At 38.1% G+C, this 16,381-nt stretch overlaps 1 protein-coding gene across 1 annotated transcript in view; it reads right to left on the bottom strand.

The window, feature by feature from the left end:
• Positions 1-16,381, bottom strand: part of wdpcp (WD repeat containing planar cell polarity effector) — a 122,798-nt gene that overhangs the window by 92,555 nt on the left and 13,862 nt on the right. The window contains exon 2 of the mRNA XM_067989526.1: positions 1,266-1,349. Coding sequence (XP_067845627.1) covers positions 1,266-1,326 — 61 coding nt within the window. The 5' untranslated portion in view covers positions 1,327-1,349. The remainder of the gene's footprint in view (positions 1-1,265; positions 1,350-16,381) is intronic.

The raw sequence follows: 16,381 nt of genomic DNA, 5'->3' as shown, positions 1-16,381 counted from the left end.
TTTGCTCAATGACTAAATGTGCATTTCAATTAACTATTATATGTAAACTGTTAAAAATAGTCTGGAATTTTTTGAAGTTATTCAACACTTGGTAAATGGAACATTTCTTTAACTCAGTATTTTTTTGCCCTCTTTTCTGCTTTATTTTTCTATCTTTCATGATTATTCTTTACCTTTTTGTCTTTGTTTCTTTTCCGTGAAGGCTGAAATAATTTCCCACCTAGCTCCACCTATTCATTATGTCATGGTGTATGTCATTTTAAATCAATAATCGAAGAAATGCTTCATGGAATTAAATGATGACTTACTAAAGTGAAAGATATATCAAAAGCAGTTTGTCGGGAGTTATACTGATGAGAATGTCCTAGATTTGAATCCTGGTCTGTGCGGCGTTAACTGATCTCAGCCAAAGTGGCAGAAGTGTATTACAATTGACATCAGTGCCCTAAGTGGAGGGGGGAATCTGCCACTGTTTCCACTCCTGATTTCTATCCAAGTGACACTTGCATATGGGAACAAGATTGGGCTCAGCGATACGTCCTCACTGCTGAATACCCAGCCAGGGCCCACTGTTTGAATGCATGAAAAATGCCTGTTTGGTCGAGGTACTGGATGGTGATTACCTTCTATGGGACCATACCCTATTGAGAGTCAATGTCTTCCGGGAGTCTTCCAAGTTGAAAGAGAGAAAAGGGGAAAAAATTGGTAAACTAAATGTATATATGTTGAATGTGGATTTTAAATGGTGTCAACAATCCAGAAAAAAAACTATATAAGATTTGTCAAAGTTTCAAACTTTCTTGTAGATATAGTAGTAAAGCTTTTCATTTAAACAGAATTGCCTAAATATCATTAAAGCAGTGTGCAGACCCTGACTCACGTTATGCATATAGTGCAGAAGGCAATTCTGCTCACCGGTTGATTGGTTATAATATATAACGTTCTAACAGTTCAACAAACACAAATCAACATTTAGATTCTTTAATGTTAAAGTGGTGAAAATACAGATGTAAATTGCATTAAGAAATGCAATTTACATCCATACTTTCACTGCTTTAATATGATTTGATGTTTAAATGCTACCAGTGTATCTAAAGATAATTTCAATATAAATGAACACATAATAGACAGCATAATGATATTAACAGCAATGCACAAAACCCATATCATATAATACTAATCTGAAAACGTCTAGATGCAAAAATGGAAGGAAAAAAAATCAATTTAAATCACGAGTTACAAGGATGTGGCATGAGTTCATTTACCCCTGACATGTAAGGTGTTCTTCATAGACCACAGGTGCAGCTCGGTCAGGCAGAAAGACATCTGATGGCAGATGGAACTCCGCTCTGTTAAAGCAAGAAAAGACCCAACATGTGAAAATTAATTAGCCTCCATTAAGCATAAAACAAAGTCTCTGGAAGTGGAATTGCTAAATTGTTCCTCATTAACCATATTTTAAGATGAAAATGTGTCAATAATCTGGGGACTAGTGCACATTATCACATTTGCCTTCTTTCCCATTAGCTGACAAAAAGCAGGAAAAGAACAGCAGTTTCCTTTCTCCCAAAGGACTTGCTATTATGTGGCTGGGTCTGTTGGAAAGCTGCAGAAGGCAGCACTGTTGAGAAACCCATTAACCAATGGCTTAAACTCCATGTGCTATATTTTGTAATAGTTTGTATTTGGGAGAAACAGAAAGTTTGTAGATTTCAGTTTAACTTTCTGTATGAAGCAATAACCATCCACAGGAAAATGTTCTTTAATCTTGATTCTGACATGCTGTATAAAATATTATGACTAAGTGGAGATTCATATGAAATACATGAAACCCCAGCTGTGCAGCTGTAATTCAACTTTGCGTATCATTGGTGGAACAGTATATTGGAGCAATAGAAAGTGGTTCTACGAAGTGGCAGTAAGTGGGCTGTATCTTCAATCCTCCAGCCACTTAGTTGCATTGCTGTGGAAAACTGCTGAAGAAAAACTAAACACCCAATAGGGAAGAGAAAAATTAAATCAGAGGGAAAGTTACCTTGTACAACACTCAAGTCCCTTCCTATAGTAGGCAGTTTCAGGGCAACATGGGAAGAGATCCGTGAACAGGTCATCATCCCATTCATTTGGGAAAAGTGAGTAGTGTCTGGAGATCCAGATGGGGAGAATGAGGGAAAGAAGGAAGGAAGGGAGAAAGAATGAACCTGCTGCACCTTTCATGTCCTCAGGATGTCCCAAAGTGCTCCACAGCCAATCAATTACTTTTGAGGTGTAGTCACTATTGCTATGTAGACACACACAGTAGCCAAATCTGCACACATCATGGTCACACAATCAGCAAATGAAATAAATAACCAGTTAATCCATTTTTGGATAAATGGTTGTTTAGAAGGTTATGCTGATGGGGTTAGATGAAGTAAGGAGTGAGGAGGCTCGTGTGGAGCATAAACACTGGCAGGGACCAGTTGGGCTGAATGGCCTGTTTCTGACCTGTACATTCTATGCAATTCTATGAAATAAATGTTAGTCAGGCCAACAGAACTCCCTGCTCTTTTTCCAAATAGTGTCATGGGACTGTTCATGTCTACCTATTTAATTTCCTCTGGTTAATACATTTATTGCACTTAACGACTGCACTAATGTAGCACACAACCTCCTAAAAAATCTCACCTTCACAAAAATGGTTTGTATAGTAAACCATTTAGAGGAACCAATCCAGAACTAGAGTTGGATTATTTTTAAAGGAAGTTAAAGTGCCATAAACATAAAAATACATTTATAAAATCAATCTTCACAACAAACTATATAGTATTGATTTGATCTTCAAAATGTTCTAAGCTGTAAATTGCAACTTATGCATTTTAAATGGATACATTATCATGTTCTCAGAAATAATGTAATCTATATAAAAGCCACATAAAATGAAAGGAAAGCAAACACGTTTTCTAACTTCCAGATGCACTTGGTCAAAAAACTCTCCTATTGATTTTTTTCCTCCTTTCAATTTTCCTCTTTACTCCCGAAGGCTGCGACTTCACTCAGGGTATGGGTCTCTGAGCAGTAGTGGACCGTCATCATTCAAGTGATGGAATGCACTACCCGAGGGGGTGGTGCAGGGCTACAGGGAAAGGGCGGGGGAATGGGACTAGCTGGATTGGTCTTGCATAGAGCCGGTGCGGACTCGATGGGCCGAATGGCCTGCTTCCGTGCTGTAACCTTTCTATAATTCTAAGTAGTCATTTCTCATATATGTCAGCCCTGACAGTACTAGTGATCTGTTCACTGCCAAAGCAAATATAGCAAAGTCAATCATGGACTCCCTCAACACTAACACAGATGCTGCATAGCGATCAAGAATGGGATCCATGGCTAATTTTTCTGCTCCCAAGCCCATTTTCACTCAGTCCCTACCACTGGCCTGAGGTTACCCAACTTGGCACTAACTCATGATCAAACATGGGACCTTCCATGCTTGTGTGGTCCATTATCACACCACGTGGCACATTTTACATATCTTCAGGCTTTATTATGCTGCCTTTTTCAGATGCATGTCACTTCCGCTGTACAAAAGCTAAACATCTCCGAGGTCACTTCATGCCATATACTGAGATCATGTTGGGAAAAATTACATTGTATTTAAAATTGTTCACAGAAAGTGTGATCACTTACCATAAAACTTATTGCATTGGTCACAATGTTGCAGAAATCACATCAGCCATTTTTACATTGGTTGGCAAAATCCATAAAATGACACTGGTGTACAAATTGCACCTCCACGTTTACAAAAACCTATAGAAGGCATCCCAAATACATCAAATTCTAATCAAGTAGATTCAGAGAAAATGGTTTCTACAATTAAAACGGAGTCAACAGAAGCTAAAAATGTCCAAAATACAGGGAACTGGGCAGAAAAACAGAATGCTATAACTTCTGATAGGAGGAAATCATACAAAACTAATACTGATAAAAATACTGCAGTACATAAGCTGTACACAAGCTGGGCATTGTTTTTAGAACCATTGGTTTATTTTGAAACACTTAAAAACATAAAAATTATCAACATTTGCAATCCAAGTCGAGCCTGTCCTGGATTTGCCCCACACTATTACTGAATGGAAAGCTGTTCTGCTATAGTCCTAATTTGACATCCTCTTCCCGGCAGAAAGACTTTGATGTCAAGTTTTTTTTAATCAGCAAACAAAGATTCAGGATGATACCCTTTTATAACACTTAAGAAGATCAGGTCAGTTATCCCTACATCCTTTTAAAATTAACTTTTCAGAACTCTTAATTCTCATTTAAACCCTATTTTGTCCTGATACAATCAATGACTTTCAAGTTTAATAATGACTGACAGGGATGATGTTATCAGGATTTGATTGTAATGACTTTTGCTGTATTTATGAAATGGGGAAGTAACTGAGAAGTGGAAACATAATGGATTATGTTGCAATGGTCCATTCTTTTGAACACATATTCAGTCAGTTCTCCTCCCCCCTCTCTAAAATAAAACAGGTGCTTACTTTAGTTATAGCTGTAGAATGTGCCATTACTGCCTCTGACAACATTCTCCGATCAGCTGACAGGAAGCATGACTGATTAATGGACAGTCAGGTTCTACCAGTCCTACCCACCACCCAGAGACAGAACCCTTTGTTATCTCACAGCCGACATAATAATTACCTACAGGTTGGAGGGGCCTAATGAAAATTCCCAAACTGAGACAACCATATCTGAGAGAAGCAGTCCTGGTACTCAAAATTATAAGCATTTTGCTTTGAGGGGGGAAAAGGGACATCATGTCGTTTTTTTTCTCTAAAACCACTGCAACATATTTGTAATAGAAAAGTTAAAAACAAGTCAATTTTTTGTCTCAGCATAAAATCCTATAACAATATGCACACGTGTGACATTCAGCAAGAAGGTCACCACACTCATCAGTGCGGTCATCAAATTCTTGACGTTCAGATCAATATTTCCATGCTCATGGTTATCTTAAAAGAATTTTGTTTGAAAGCTATACTGTCATGGAGACAGTTTTTTATCGTAACCTTTCTGCATGAACAATAAATACAAATAAAATCAGCTCCTCAGGTTGGCACAATACAGGTTATATTCTTGTTAAGTTATAATAATGTAATAACTACATTATTGTTACACATAAGATTTATAATTAGGTACAAGATTAAAATGAGTATATTATTGGATTAATGAGGGAGTTCATTAATTCCAGAACTCTTCCAGTTAGAACTATTACTTCCATTTAGTTTCTCACTTGGTGCTGTCCAGGTGCAGTATGAATAGACAATAGGAGAATACAAACATCCAACATATACACTAATAATCTCTTCAGCTGCACCAGCAAAAGCTGGACAATTTTACTAACAGTACCAAGAGTAAATAACCTTTAAATATACCCTAGCTTTCATCATGACACACCTACCACTAGCTCTCTCATAGACATCCACCCTAAATCTCTATTTTTTGCAACATTCATAGATATGGGTAGAAAGAAATCAAGCAAATTTATCCAGACATATACTCTGTGATACTGCAAACAAAATAATGACATTATGGAATTTGGATTAAGACAGAAAATAAAAAGTTAGATGATAAGATTAGTAAAAAAAATTAAGTAAATATTTTCATTTGGTACAGAATAAAGATGATGAAAATACCAAGAACAATGGGGAAATAAATATTTGTATAATGAAAAGGAGAATATTTCAAACTCTTAAGGAAAAAGATAAAATAAAGGAATAGCGTAAATTGCAGAAGAGATGGCTGAGTTACTGTAATCGGTATAAGATCACTGTATGGACCCCAAGACACTTTTACGGAACTATTGTAAATGTTATCAGACTCCTGCAAATTTGAATAGGAGTCCTGAAGTCTGACAATTATCCATTCAAGGGAAATGCAATTAGTTTATTATACACCTGAAACAACCTCTGTTCTCCTCAGAGAATGAATCCCCATCAGATTTTTTGACAAGCTGTCAAACCACAAGCAAGAAACCCCACACCCAACTTATTACTGCAGTGTGCTTATCATCTTTCATGGCATTTCATTTTAAAGTCATGTGCAAACTTGCTTACAGCTTACAGCAAATTAAACCATACACACAAGTGTTCTCCCAATGCAGAAAGAAACAACAAAATCTCTTTAGCAGAAGTTTTAGCAAGAATCTCTATCTAAGAGACCTAAATTTCTTTCTAATTCAAACACCTCAAGAGGCTAAACTGACCTCTATGTAATAGATTAGTCATACGCAAGGGGCTTTCAGCAGTGACAAATTATTATGTCGTATGAAAAGGAATACTCTTCATTGCAGTAACATTTAAATGAATACATAATTAGCTCGGTGGAGTGGTTTGAAACTGAGGAGTGGGGCCTTGTACTGCCCAAGACTGGGGAATGAGATGTGGAGAGGCCCAAGGCCAGCAAACATCCCGCTACATTGGGAGTGATTTTAAACCCCAAGAACGGGTGGGTTGGGGGCGGGCGGGAGTTGAAATAGAGTGTTTTTTTGGGTCGCAACCTCAACATTTTCGGACTTTGCATTCCCAGTGGGAAGCTTGTACTTTTACGCACCGACGTTAAAGCCAGGTTAGAAAAGAGAAGACTGTTAGGGATATGATTGAGGCATTTAAAATAATAAAGCTCAGAAATGTAGACGATCAATCAGGGCTACTTGTATTGGCAAAAAATAGCTGAACAAGGGGAAACCAGTTTAAGCTGAGAAGAGATATGTTTCCTTACATCCCACCTGAAACTAACAGAGGGTGGTTGGTTACTGGAACAGATTACTAAGAGAGATTGTAGCTTAGATATTTTCAAGGTAAAATTAGACCTGTGCCTTGAAGAGAAATACATTACCAGATACAACTGCTGGATAACAGGGAGATGGACTAGATGGGCTTATGTCTCTTCCAGCCTTGAGATTTCTAGGTGGGTGCCAGCAGGAGAGCAGGGCCAAGCTCCCGAATATAAAAAACACAGTTACTGATGGACAGTTACTATCACTATTCCTAATCATTAACCCTTTTGGGTTTAGCTTTAACAGTGCTGAAAAGCTATGACTCAAATATTTGGGGGGAGGGGGGGGAAAAAGTCACATTAGGGTTGAAATTACCATTATTGATGTTATTGTATGAATGCTTAACACGTTGATATTAAGTTCCTCCGTCCATTATAGTGGAACAGTTAACCTGATTTCTACCCTCTTGTGATTGTTACAGTTTTACGGGGCTTCAGAGCAGAAAATAAGGTTTCAGCTAATATAAAATATAAATACTCTGAAGAAGACAGAATGTTAAATGTGGTAGGGGGTGATCCCCCAGCACAGTGTGTTCCATTATATAGCCTTCACTGTATCAACAAGAATGTACCAAGCAGAAGCTACTTATTTCTATTTGGGGAAAGGAAGAGAAAAATATTATTAATAATGACAAGGATAAGGAGTTAACACTGGGCCAAATACAGTATTAGTGGAAACCTAGAAGCAGATTCCTCTCAGCTAAAGTGGGTAGCCTGGGAGACATAGCGAAGGAGGAAATAAATAAAAGATGCACACAAGGAGACCCACCGTATAGGAGCACCAATACAGTAAAGGGACGCAGATTTGATTCTCATTCCACTGAGATCCCACTCTCTGCCATACTACTATGGTAAAGCACTGAACCAAGGCATGTGCTTTCCCATAGAGAAGGAAGAGAATTTGGGAGGTAACAATTTGGAAGGATAGTCATCACTTAGTTACAATTGCATGTGTCCTAGCATCTGGCTGAACAGCAGCATCAACAAAGGCCATGGCTAAAGGTGAAAAAGAGGGGAAAAATATAGCAATTCCATATCCTAAAAATTAAATTACACACCAAACTATCTACAGCCAAGTCCTGAGGCTTCCATTAAATGGGAAAAAATGTACCTGCTGTGAAATTCTGGAAATCTGTACAAAAATATACTGTAACAAAATGCCGGTTATTGGAAAGCAAAGGAAGGCTACTAGACTAATTCAAGAACCAAGGGAGCAGAGTATGAGGAAAGGTAAGAAGCTCTGGGACTTTTCTCTATTGGAAAGAAAGGACTTAGGAGGTGATATGAAAGAAGTGTTTCAGATCAAGAGGAACTTGAAAAATGTAGATTCTGATGAATTTTGTACACAGCAGGAAACTTAAGAACAACCAGTTACAGTTATACAGCACCTTTAACATAATGAATGGTCCCAAAATGCTTCATAGAGGCAGAAACAGCCAAGAGAGAGAGAAAGGATTAGAGCTGCGGACCAAAACAAGATTGAAGAGGTAGGTTTAAAAGAGGAGATTCTTGAAGGAGGGGAGGAGAATTAGTAAGGCAGAATGAAAAGCCATTGCAGGAAATGTGTTGGCTCCATTGCGAAAGGAAGTAGTGGAACCAAACTAAGAGAGTGCCATAGAGTTCGATCACAGTTTGTGAGGGGGGGGGGGGGCTGCCTGAGGAAAGGGAGCCATTTACAATGGCAGCTAGTATGGGAGCCAGAAAGGGAAGTTGACTGGTCAGAAGTTGAGTAGGGAGGGGATCAAAGAGACTGGAGGAAGTCCCATGGAATAAATAGGCAAGGTGGGGGAGAAACTGCAGAGTTGCAGCAGATCAGAGCTAGAATGGGTGTGGAACTGGGAGACAGTCAGAAATGGGAGAGGAAGAGAAAGGATAGGTGGAAGAGACAGCTGGTCTCAAACTCAGAGACGAAGATCCCATGAGCTTTTCGCACTTGGCATTGGATGGGGTCTGGAGGAAAGGGCATGAGGAGGTGGTTAGCTGTGCAGAAAAGGAGCCTTGGATTGTCCTTGTCCTCCAGGATGATTTTGTAGTAGGCAGCAATTTTCCCTGAAGGGAAGTAATAATGCTTAGGTCAGATCTGGCAAAGGATGACCAGACAAGAAGTGTGTGTCGGGTATGTTGATGTTTACGGCCTGCTAACTTGAGAACACGAAAATGGGGACTTTACCTGGGGAAAGGCAGAAATGATAAATTAAGCAGATTTACACCAGCAGCGATGTTGTGGTATGTAGAAGACCAAAGGAGAGGAAGTTGCGAGTTTGAGATTGAATTAGTGAGGGATATAAGGATTTTCCATGGATGAATGGTGAGGTAGTGGGAGTGTGGGGAGTTAAGGCTATATGGGTGGCAACGAAGCCAGGAAGTGGTCTGAGATGGCCATGTCAATGATCAATATCTTGGGAATGAAAAGGCAACGAGAGATGGTGAGGTCGAGAGGGACACAGTTTATGTGAAGGGTGAGAATAAGTGACGATAGGCGTGCAGAGAAGTTGGAGGAGAGAGAGAGATAGGAGTGTTTAGGTGTAGGTCAAAAGGACATACTTTGATGCTAAGGGAGGAGAGAAGGGATTACATCTCAGTGAGGAAGTCAGCATGGGGCTTGGGAAGGTGGTACATGACAAGGATTACTAGTGATTGGGAAGGGTGGTGCATGAGATTGCACTGTCTATAATAGATAATAGATATTATTGATGGGTCTGATGGTCTTTTCTCACCCTTCTTTTCATATGTTCATAACTTATTTCATCACTTGAAGACACTCTGTACACATGTAAAAACTTCTTGCTTTGCTACCTTTTTAAAAAATTGAATGAAGTGTGAAACTTTCATGGTGCAACCTTCAAGTACCTCTTGCGTATACTCTGGCATTATGTTCTGTATGATGATAATCTCCTCCAGGACCTTAGAAAGACCCTTTGGCAAAGAAATTCAAGGCAACTGTAACCTTAACCATCATGGGTAGAGCTCTCAGGTTGACTGAAACAGTATCCAGAGCTGTAGAACGAAACTCCCGAATCCCAGTCATTGACTCCCTACTCGGCAGTCCACCCTATTTCACATACTGCTCTTGAAACACACCAACAAAATGAATTCCACGCTGGTAAAACCTTCCACTTGTAAATGCAGTTTTCCTTAGTCTCCTTCTCCATCCTCAGTCAGATTGAACATTATATTCCTTCTCAGACTGAACACGTGTAGCAGCTATCCCAAACAAAGACAACTTCCACAATCGAAAGAACGCAGGCAGAGATTCCATTTCCAGCTCTAAAACCGCATCTCAATTGTCCTAACATGCACATGTGGAAATGCTCCATTCACTGCATTCAATCACAAAGTGTAAATTGGATCTATCCCCTAATAATTAGCTTAACTGGCAGATTTCATGCCAATACCTAAATGAATATTGGCTGAACAATGCAAACTGTTAGAAATTTGGTCAAAAACCCTGATTTCTGTGGGTGGCAGAAAACAGGAGAATTAACCAACACTTGTTACATTCCACCCACTGAGTTCAGCCACAAGTAAACTATTTTTAAAATAATTTTGTTTTTTATTCAGTAAAAGCAATAGGTTATTACCATACTTTAGGAAATGATATATCTTTAACTCTAGTCAATCTCCCGTGGTGTCGCACACAAGAAGTCAAGATCAAGTGTCGTCTCAGATAAAGCTGTGTTAGAGGGCAGGGGATAAAGTGACCAGGGCCCAACACATTCAGTCCCCATTTTAAAGTCATACATTCCATCCTTATTTTTATACTGTCATCATAAATTCTTATATCCACACTTACAATGGAAGCTACCAATGTACATGTGTCACCCTATAATTGCACTGTCTTGCCAGCAGTGGTCTTGCAGCACCTCTTCCAGAGGAAGAGTGCAATTACAGCGGGTCACAGTAACAGAACCCTTTTCCATTAGAAATGTCAACATCATAATCTTTAAATGGAGAAAGCTTTCAGGATGTGCACAGAGAACTAAGATTTTTTTAAAAATATACACACTCACAGTCTGTTCCTCTTAATTCAGTTACACAATTCAAATGAGCTGATAAATAAGATTTTTAGCACTAAATGCCTGTGTTATTTACATTGCTTAATTCAAATTATTGGATAATTCACTTTTTAAGTGGAAAAAAATGATCAGAAGTAGACTCACATGCTATGAAAGATTTTTTTTTTTAAAAGTTGGCATGTTAATTAAAATACCAAAATGAGATGAAAGAGCCAGTAATAATGTGAAAAAGAAAGGTGTGACGTTCAATACGGCATAAAAATTAACCTCAGGAGAAGGTTGCATTTGTAGTGAAAGATCTATATTTAATAAGAACTTCTAAAGTTGTTATGGATACACCATTTGAAAGACAACCGCTGACAAGCAGAAAAAAAGACAGGATTATGAACATCCAGATGAATGAATTTAAGTGAACATTATTCACAAAAATGGCAAGCATCATGTGTACAGTATGTCAATCACTGACAACATTAGTGAAGTCCAACACTCAGTGTACAACTGATACTCCAGGCAAATGCAATACTCTGCAAAAACAGTCAAAACAAGGTGGATGAGAAAAGTTAAAGCTTAATAGGATACAGGCCCAGCATAACAAAGGTCAGGGTGGGTGTGAAAAGTTGAAAAGTTCATATCAAATGATAGAAAAGGCCTTTAGGGCCAAAAGAGAAGTGTAAGACCAAGGTGAAAAAGATGAAGTTTCAGCAACAGAGTTGAAAGAAAAATATATTAGTGTCAAATTACTATCTGGGACAGTTAAAAATCAATTGAAGAGTTTCTAGTACTGTTGAACTCATGAAGAAATTACAACACTAACACAAACTTTACAAAACAATGTTATTAAAACAAAATCCAGTTTTTGCAGTGTCAGGTCAACTTTATTCAAACTTGTCACTAACAGCATGTCTACTTGATGTTAATAAGAATTCTGCTGATTAGTCATTTCAACAGAATGTCTGCAGAAAAGCTTCATTTTTTAAAATTTAACTTAATTGCTGCTGAAAAAGATAGTGAAATTAGTAATTGCTTGCTTAGTGCAGTATCATAGATTTGAGCTGCGTCAGTGACAGGCACCATAAAAGTCAGCTGTTTCATCAGGTTTTCAATGGCCACCGTTGAGGGTAAATAATGGTGTGTATATATAAACAACGTGTAAACAATATATATATAAAAAAATAAAAATTTAAAATCTTATATCTATGTTTACTTCCTGTAACTTTTTTATCTTCTATAAATCCCTATGTCCACATTTATAATGGGAACTGTCTATGTAAACTTGTCAGTGTAATTACACTCTCCCACCAGTGGGGCTGTAGCATCTCAGTTTTACACCTTCCAGCTTCTCAGCCTGTGCTGCAGAGAAACTCATATGCTCCAACCAACTCTCTCCTTCCTAAATTGCCATACATTTTCCTATTTAACTATAAATAGTAATATCAAACCAAAGTATTATATAAAAATGACAGAATGTATGACTTTAAAATGGGGAAAGAATTACATATGCAAGCCATGGTCCGATTACCTCCCGCTGTCTAATCCCATCTCACATGGACAACACTTGATCTTGACACTGTGTGCGATGCCATGGGAGATTGACTAGTAATATATTAAATCTTGCATCTAGTGCAAATTTTCTGATGTGCAACACTTACTCACTTGTCACACTTTTATCATCATACTTTCACAGTTCCAATATGGTGATTGGCTCAAAGTGAAAAAACTTGAAGGTCTCAGTCTCTCCCACAATCCTGGATTTGGACTTGATACCTTTAGTCAGAGCTGTGGTTCATTCAGCTGAATGCACAGCCTACAGTCTGAGCGTGTACACTGTGCACAATTTTGCAGGATGCATTAGTAGCATTTATTCAGCTCAAGTGGCACACTGCTTCTCATAGCCTCCGACGGTATCTGGTTGTTTTTCAAAATAATGTGAATAAAAGCTCTATTCAACTAAATTTATTTTGAGTGTGTTTTTTTTAAAAACAGAGGCTGTGTGTATGAGAGAGAGAGAGAATGAGAGAGAGAGAGAGAGAATGGAGTGTCAGAAAGGAAGAGGGGAAGAAATGTACAACCACTTGAAATATAACAGACAATATTGATTACACACTTGTGGCAGCATTTTTTTAATGTTCAAATTTATAAATAATCTTATTTATTTTTGAAAAAGTCAAATTGTATCTGTGCATAACAGCATTTCACTTTCTGTATTTTTGAAAATAGTTTTAATACAAACCAGATAAATTTGAGTAGATTTTCAACTAAACTTTTAAATGAAAACTAATCTTTTTTTTATTTCATAAAGCATATAAAGCTGAGAAAGAGACACACACTGAGATAGGTAGAGAGACACAGAGATAGAGAGAGTCACACACACTGAGACAGACACAGAGATAGAAAGAGAGACAAAGTAAGGGACTGAGACTGAGGCAGCCTGCAAGAAGATCAGCCAATTCCTCTAACCAACACATCATTGCCTGTTGCAGTCAGAGTCACTACAGCTCTGAAATTCTTTGCCTCTGGCTCCTCCCGGCCTGGCACAGGGAATAAGAACATAAGAAATAGGAGCATGCGTAGGCCATACGACCCCTCGAGCCTGCTCCCGCCATTTAATAAGATCATGGCTGATCTTCGACCTCAACTCCACTTTCCCACTCAATCCCCATATCCCTTGATTACCCTAGAGTCCAAAAATCTATCAAGACTGTATACTTGTTGCCCTTCAAACAATGTGACTGTCTTCATGAATCACAAGGCCTTCCACTCTATTAATGTGCAACAGGTGTGTGAAGACCAGCAACACATGTACAGGTCTGTGCTCACTTTCCTGGCAGCCGCCATGACGCTTTTATTTTGCGTCCATCATCCATCCCTCCATTACTTTAACTTGCTGTGCAGAGGAAAAGAAAGAAAGCAAGAAAGCAAGAAAGAAAGCAAGAAAGCAAGAGTGAACTTTTCAGGTCGATGATCTCTTGTCAGAACTGGAAAAAGCTGAAGATTGGAAAAAGCTAATTTTGAGGCGATGAAAATGGAACTAGGGAAGGTAAACGGGAAAAAAATGTTGACAAAGAATTAGAACAGCAGTGGGAAATATATAACAGTGATCAATAGAGTTCAGGAGTGTATTCCTCTAAAAAACAAGAACAAACTATTCAATAATGAAACACCATGGATGAATAAAGAGATACGGATAAAATTGAATCTAAAGAAAAAGGCATCCTCTAAGTAGATAGACAATAAAGGAGAGGATGACAAAAGGGAATATGAAGAGGTTAGGAAAGAAGTCAAAAAAACAATTAGGAAAGCAAAGAGGAACTACAAAATTAAATTATCAAGGAATGTAAAAGAATTCTACAGACACATAAATAACAAAAGAAAAATCAAGTTAGGGATAATGCTAATAAGGGATGCACAAGATAAGCTCACAGGTAATGACAGCGAAATGGCAGAAATATTGAAGTTACTTTGCCTCAGTATTTACCAGGGAGGCTAACATGGTGGGTGTGGCATTAGAAGAGATCAAAAACAATATAAAGATATTTATGATAGAAAGGGGAGAGATAATTGATAAATGGGTCAAAGTTAGAGAGGATGAAACCCCTGGTCTGGATGGACTGCATCAGAGCATATTAAAAGAAGTTTGTATATTAATATTAAAGGGAATAGTACCAGAGGACTGGCAGACAGCTAATGTTATTCCTATATTTAAAAGGGGAGCTAGAACAAGTCCAGGGAACTATAGACCAGTTAGCTTAACGTCGTTGGTAGGAAAGATAATGGAATCTTTACTCAAAGATGCAATAGAAAAACATCTAGAAAACACAAGTATGAGAGTAGTCAGCATGGATTTCAGAAGGGAAAGTCATGCCTGACCAACCTTATTGAATTCTTTGAAGAAGTAACAGAAAGAGTTGACAAGGATAATGCAGTATTACATAGAATTACATAAAATGTACAGCACAGAAACATGCAATTCAGCCCAACAAGTCCATGCCGGTCTCCCTCCCTACTTCGTCTAACCCTATCAGCATATCCTTCTATTCTTGGACTCCATATTATAAAAAGGATATAGAGGCATTGGAGAAGGTGCAAAAAAAAAGTCACAAGGATGATACCAGAACTGAGAGGATATCCTTATCAGGAAAGGCTGAACAGGCTGGGGCTCTTTTCTCTCGCAAAGAGAAAGCTGAGGGGTGACTTGATAGAGGTCTCTAAGATAATGAAAGGGTTTGATATGGTAGACATAGAGAAAATGTTTACACTTGTTGGGGGGGGGTGCGAAAACAAGGGGCCATAAATATAAGATAGCCACTAATAAATCCAATAGGGAATTCAGGAGAAACTTCTTTACCCAAAGAGTGGTAAGAATGTGGAACTCGCTACCACAAGGAGTAGTTGAGGCAAATAGCATAGATGCATTTAAGGGGAAGCTAGGTAAGCACGAGAGAGAAAGGAATAGAAGGATAGGCTGATAGGGTTAGATGAAGTAGAGAGGGAGGAGACTCATGTGGAGCATAAACACCGGCATGGACCTGTTGGGCCGAATTGCATGTTTCTGTGCTGTAGACTCGATGTAAAGTTACAAGTAATCTGGAGAGTTATCTTTGCTTTTACATTTATTGGTTATTTGTTCTTACCTTGGACTGGAATCAAGTTTGCTTATGAACAAAAAGCTCAACAGTTGCTTTCAAGAAAGATGCAAAACCAATGGGTAGAATTTTATACAAGGATATAAACTGTAAACTTTAATTTTTTTAAATTAATACAAAATAACTTTTTAAAAGAATGGTCTAAACAAAGTTTCAGTATTTTCCAATATTAAACATCTCATTAAATTAATTACTCCAAATTAACACAATCATCTTTGCTATCACTCGCATATGAGTAATAAGAAAATAATCTAACTACGCCCTCAAAAGGCCGCAACACAGTCCTGAATTTATGAACAAGGCACGTTTAGGTGCAAAGATCTACTCTTACACATAATTGGTTTATTCCTAAGGCGTTTTTATCAGCTTTCCACCAATAATATTACAGTAGGCTCAGAGTACAGTTGTTGATACTAAGTGCTATCTGGGGCGAGCATACTGTCACACAACCTGGTGCCCTGCTTCTTTCCACACCAGTAATTGGAGCTTAGATTTAGATCCAAATTCCTAGATTACTGTACCAATTTTAAAAATTCTAGCGATCAGGTGCTCCGAGTGCTACACTGTGACCTGATTTTATAAACGAACTTGAATACATCCTCACAGAATATGAGCTACTGAACCATGGGTTCATAAAACTTGAAAAATACATAGAAAGACTCTCTAAGGTTACAGGGTGGTACCAAAGGCAAGTCCCAGGAGCTAATGAATAAGGTGTCCACATAAAATAGGATGTAATGAGGAAGAATAAAGACATTTTGTTATTTGTACAATAATGCACTCAGTATTGTGATGACTATCATCTCTATTTTACAAGGAAGTGAAAATCTAACTTCTATTAAAGTAATGAATGAACTATTTCCAAAATAACTTCTTTAAAATTTCTCTTGGAAAATTAAAGTATTT

This window comes from Heptranchias perlo, chromosome 8 (assembly GCF_035084215.1).
Source record: "Heptranchias perlo isolate sHepPer1 chromosome 8, sHepPer1.hap1, whole genome shotgun sequence".
NCBI classification, from domain to species: domain Eukaryota; kingdom Metazoa; phylum Chordata; class Chondrichthyes; order Hexanchiformes; family Hexanchidae; genus Heptranchias; species Heptranchias perlo.
This window is presented reverse-complemented; position numbering and strand designations above follow the sequence as displayed.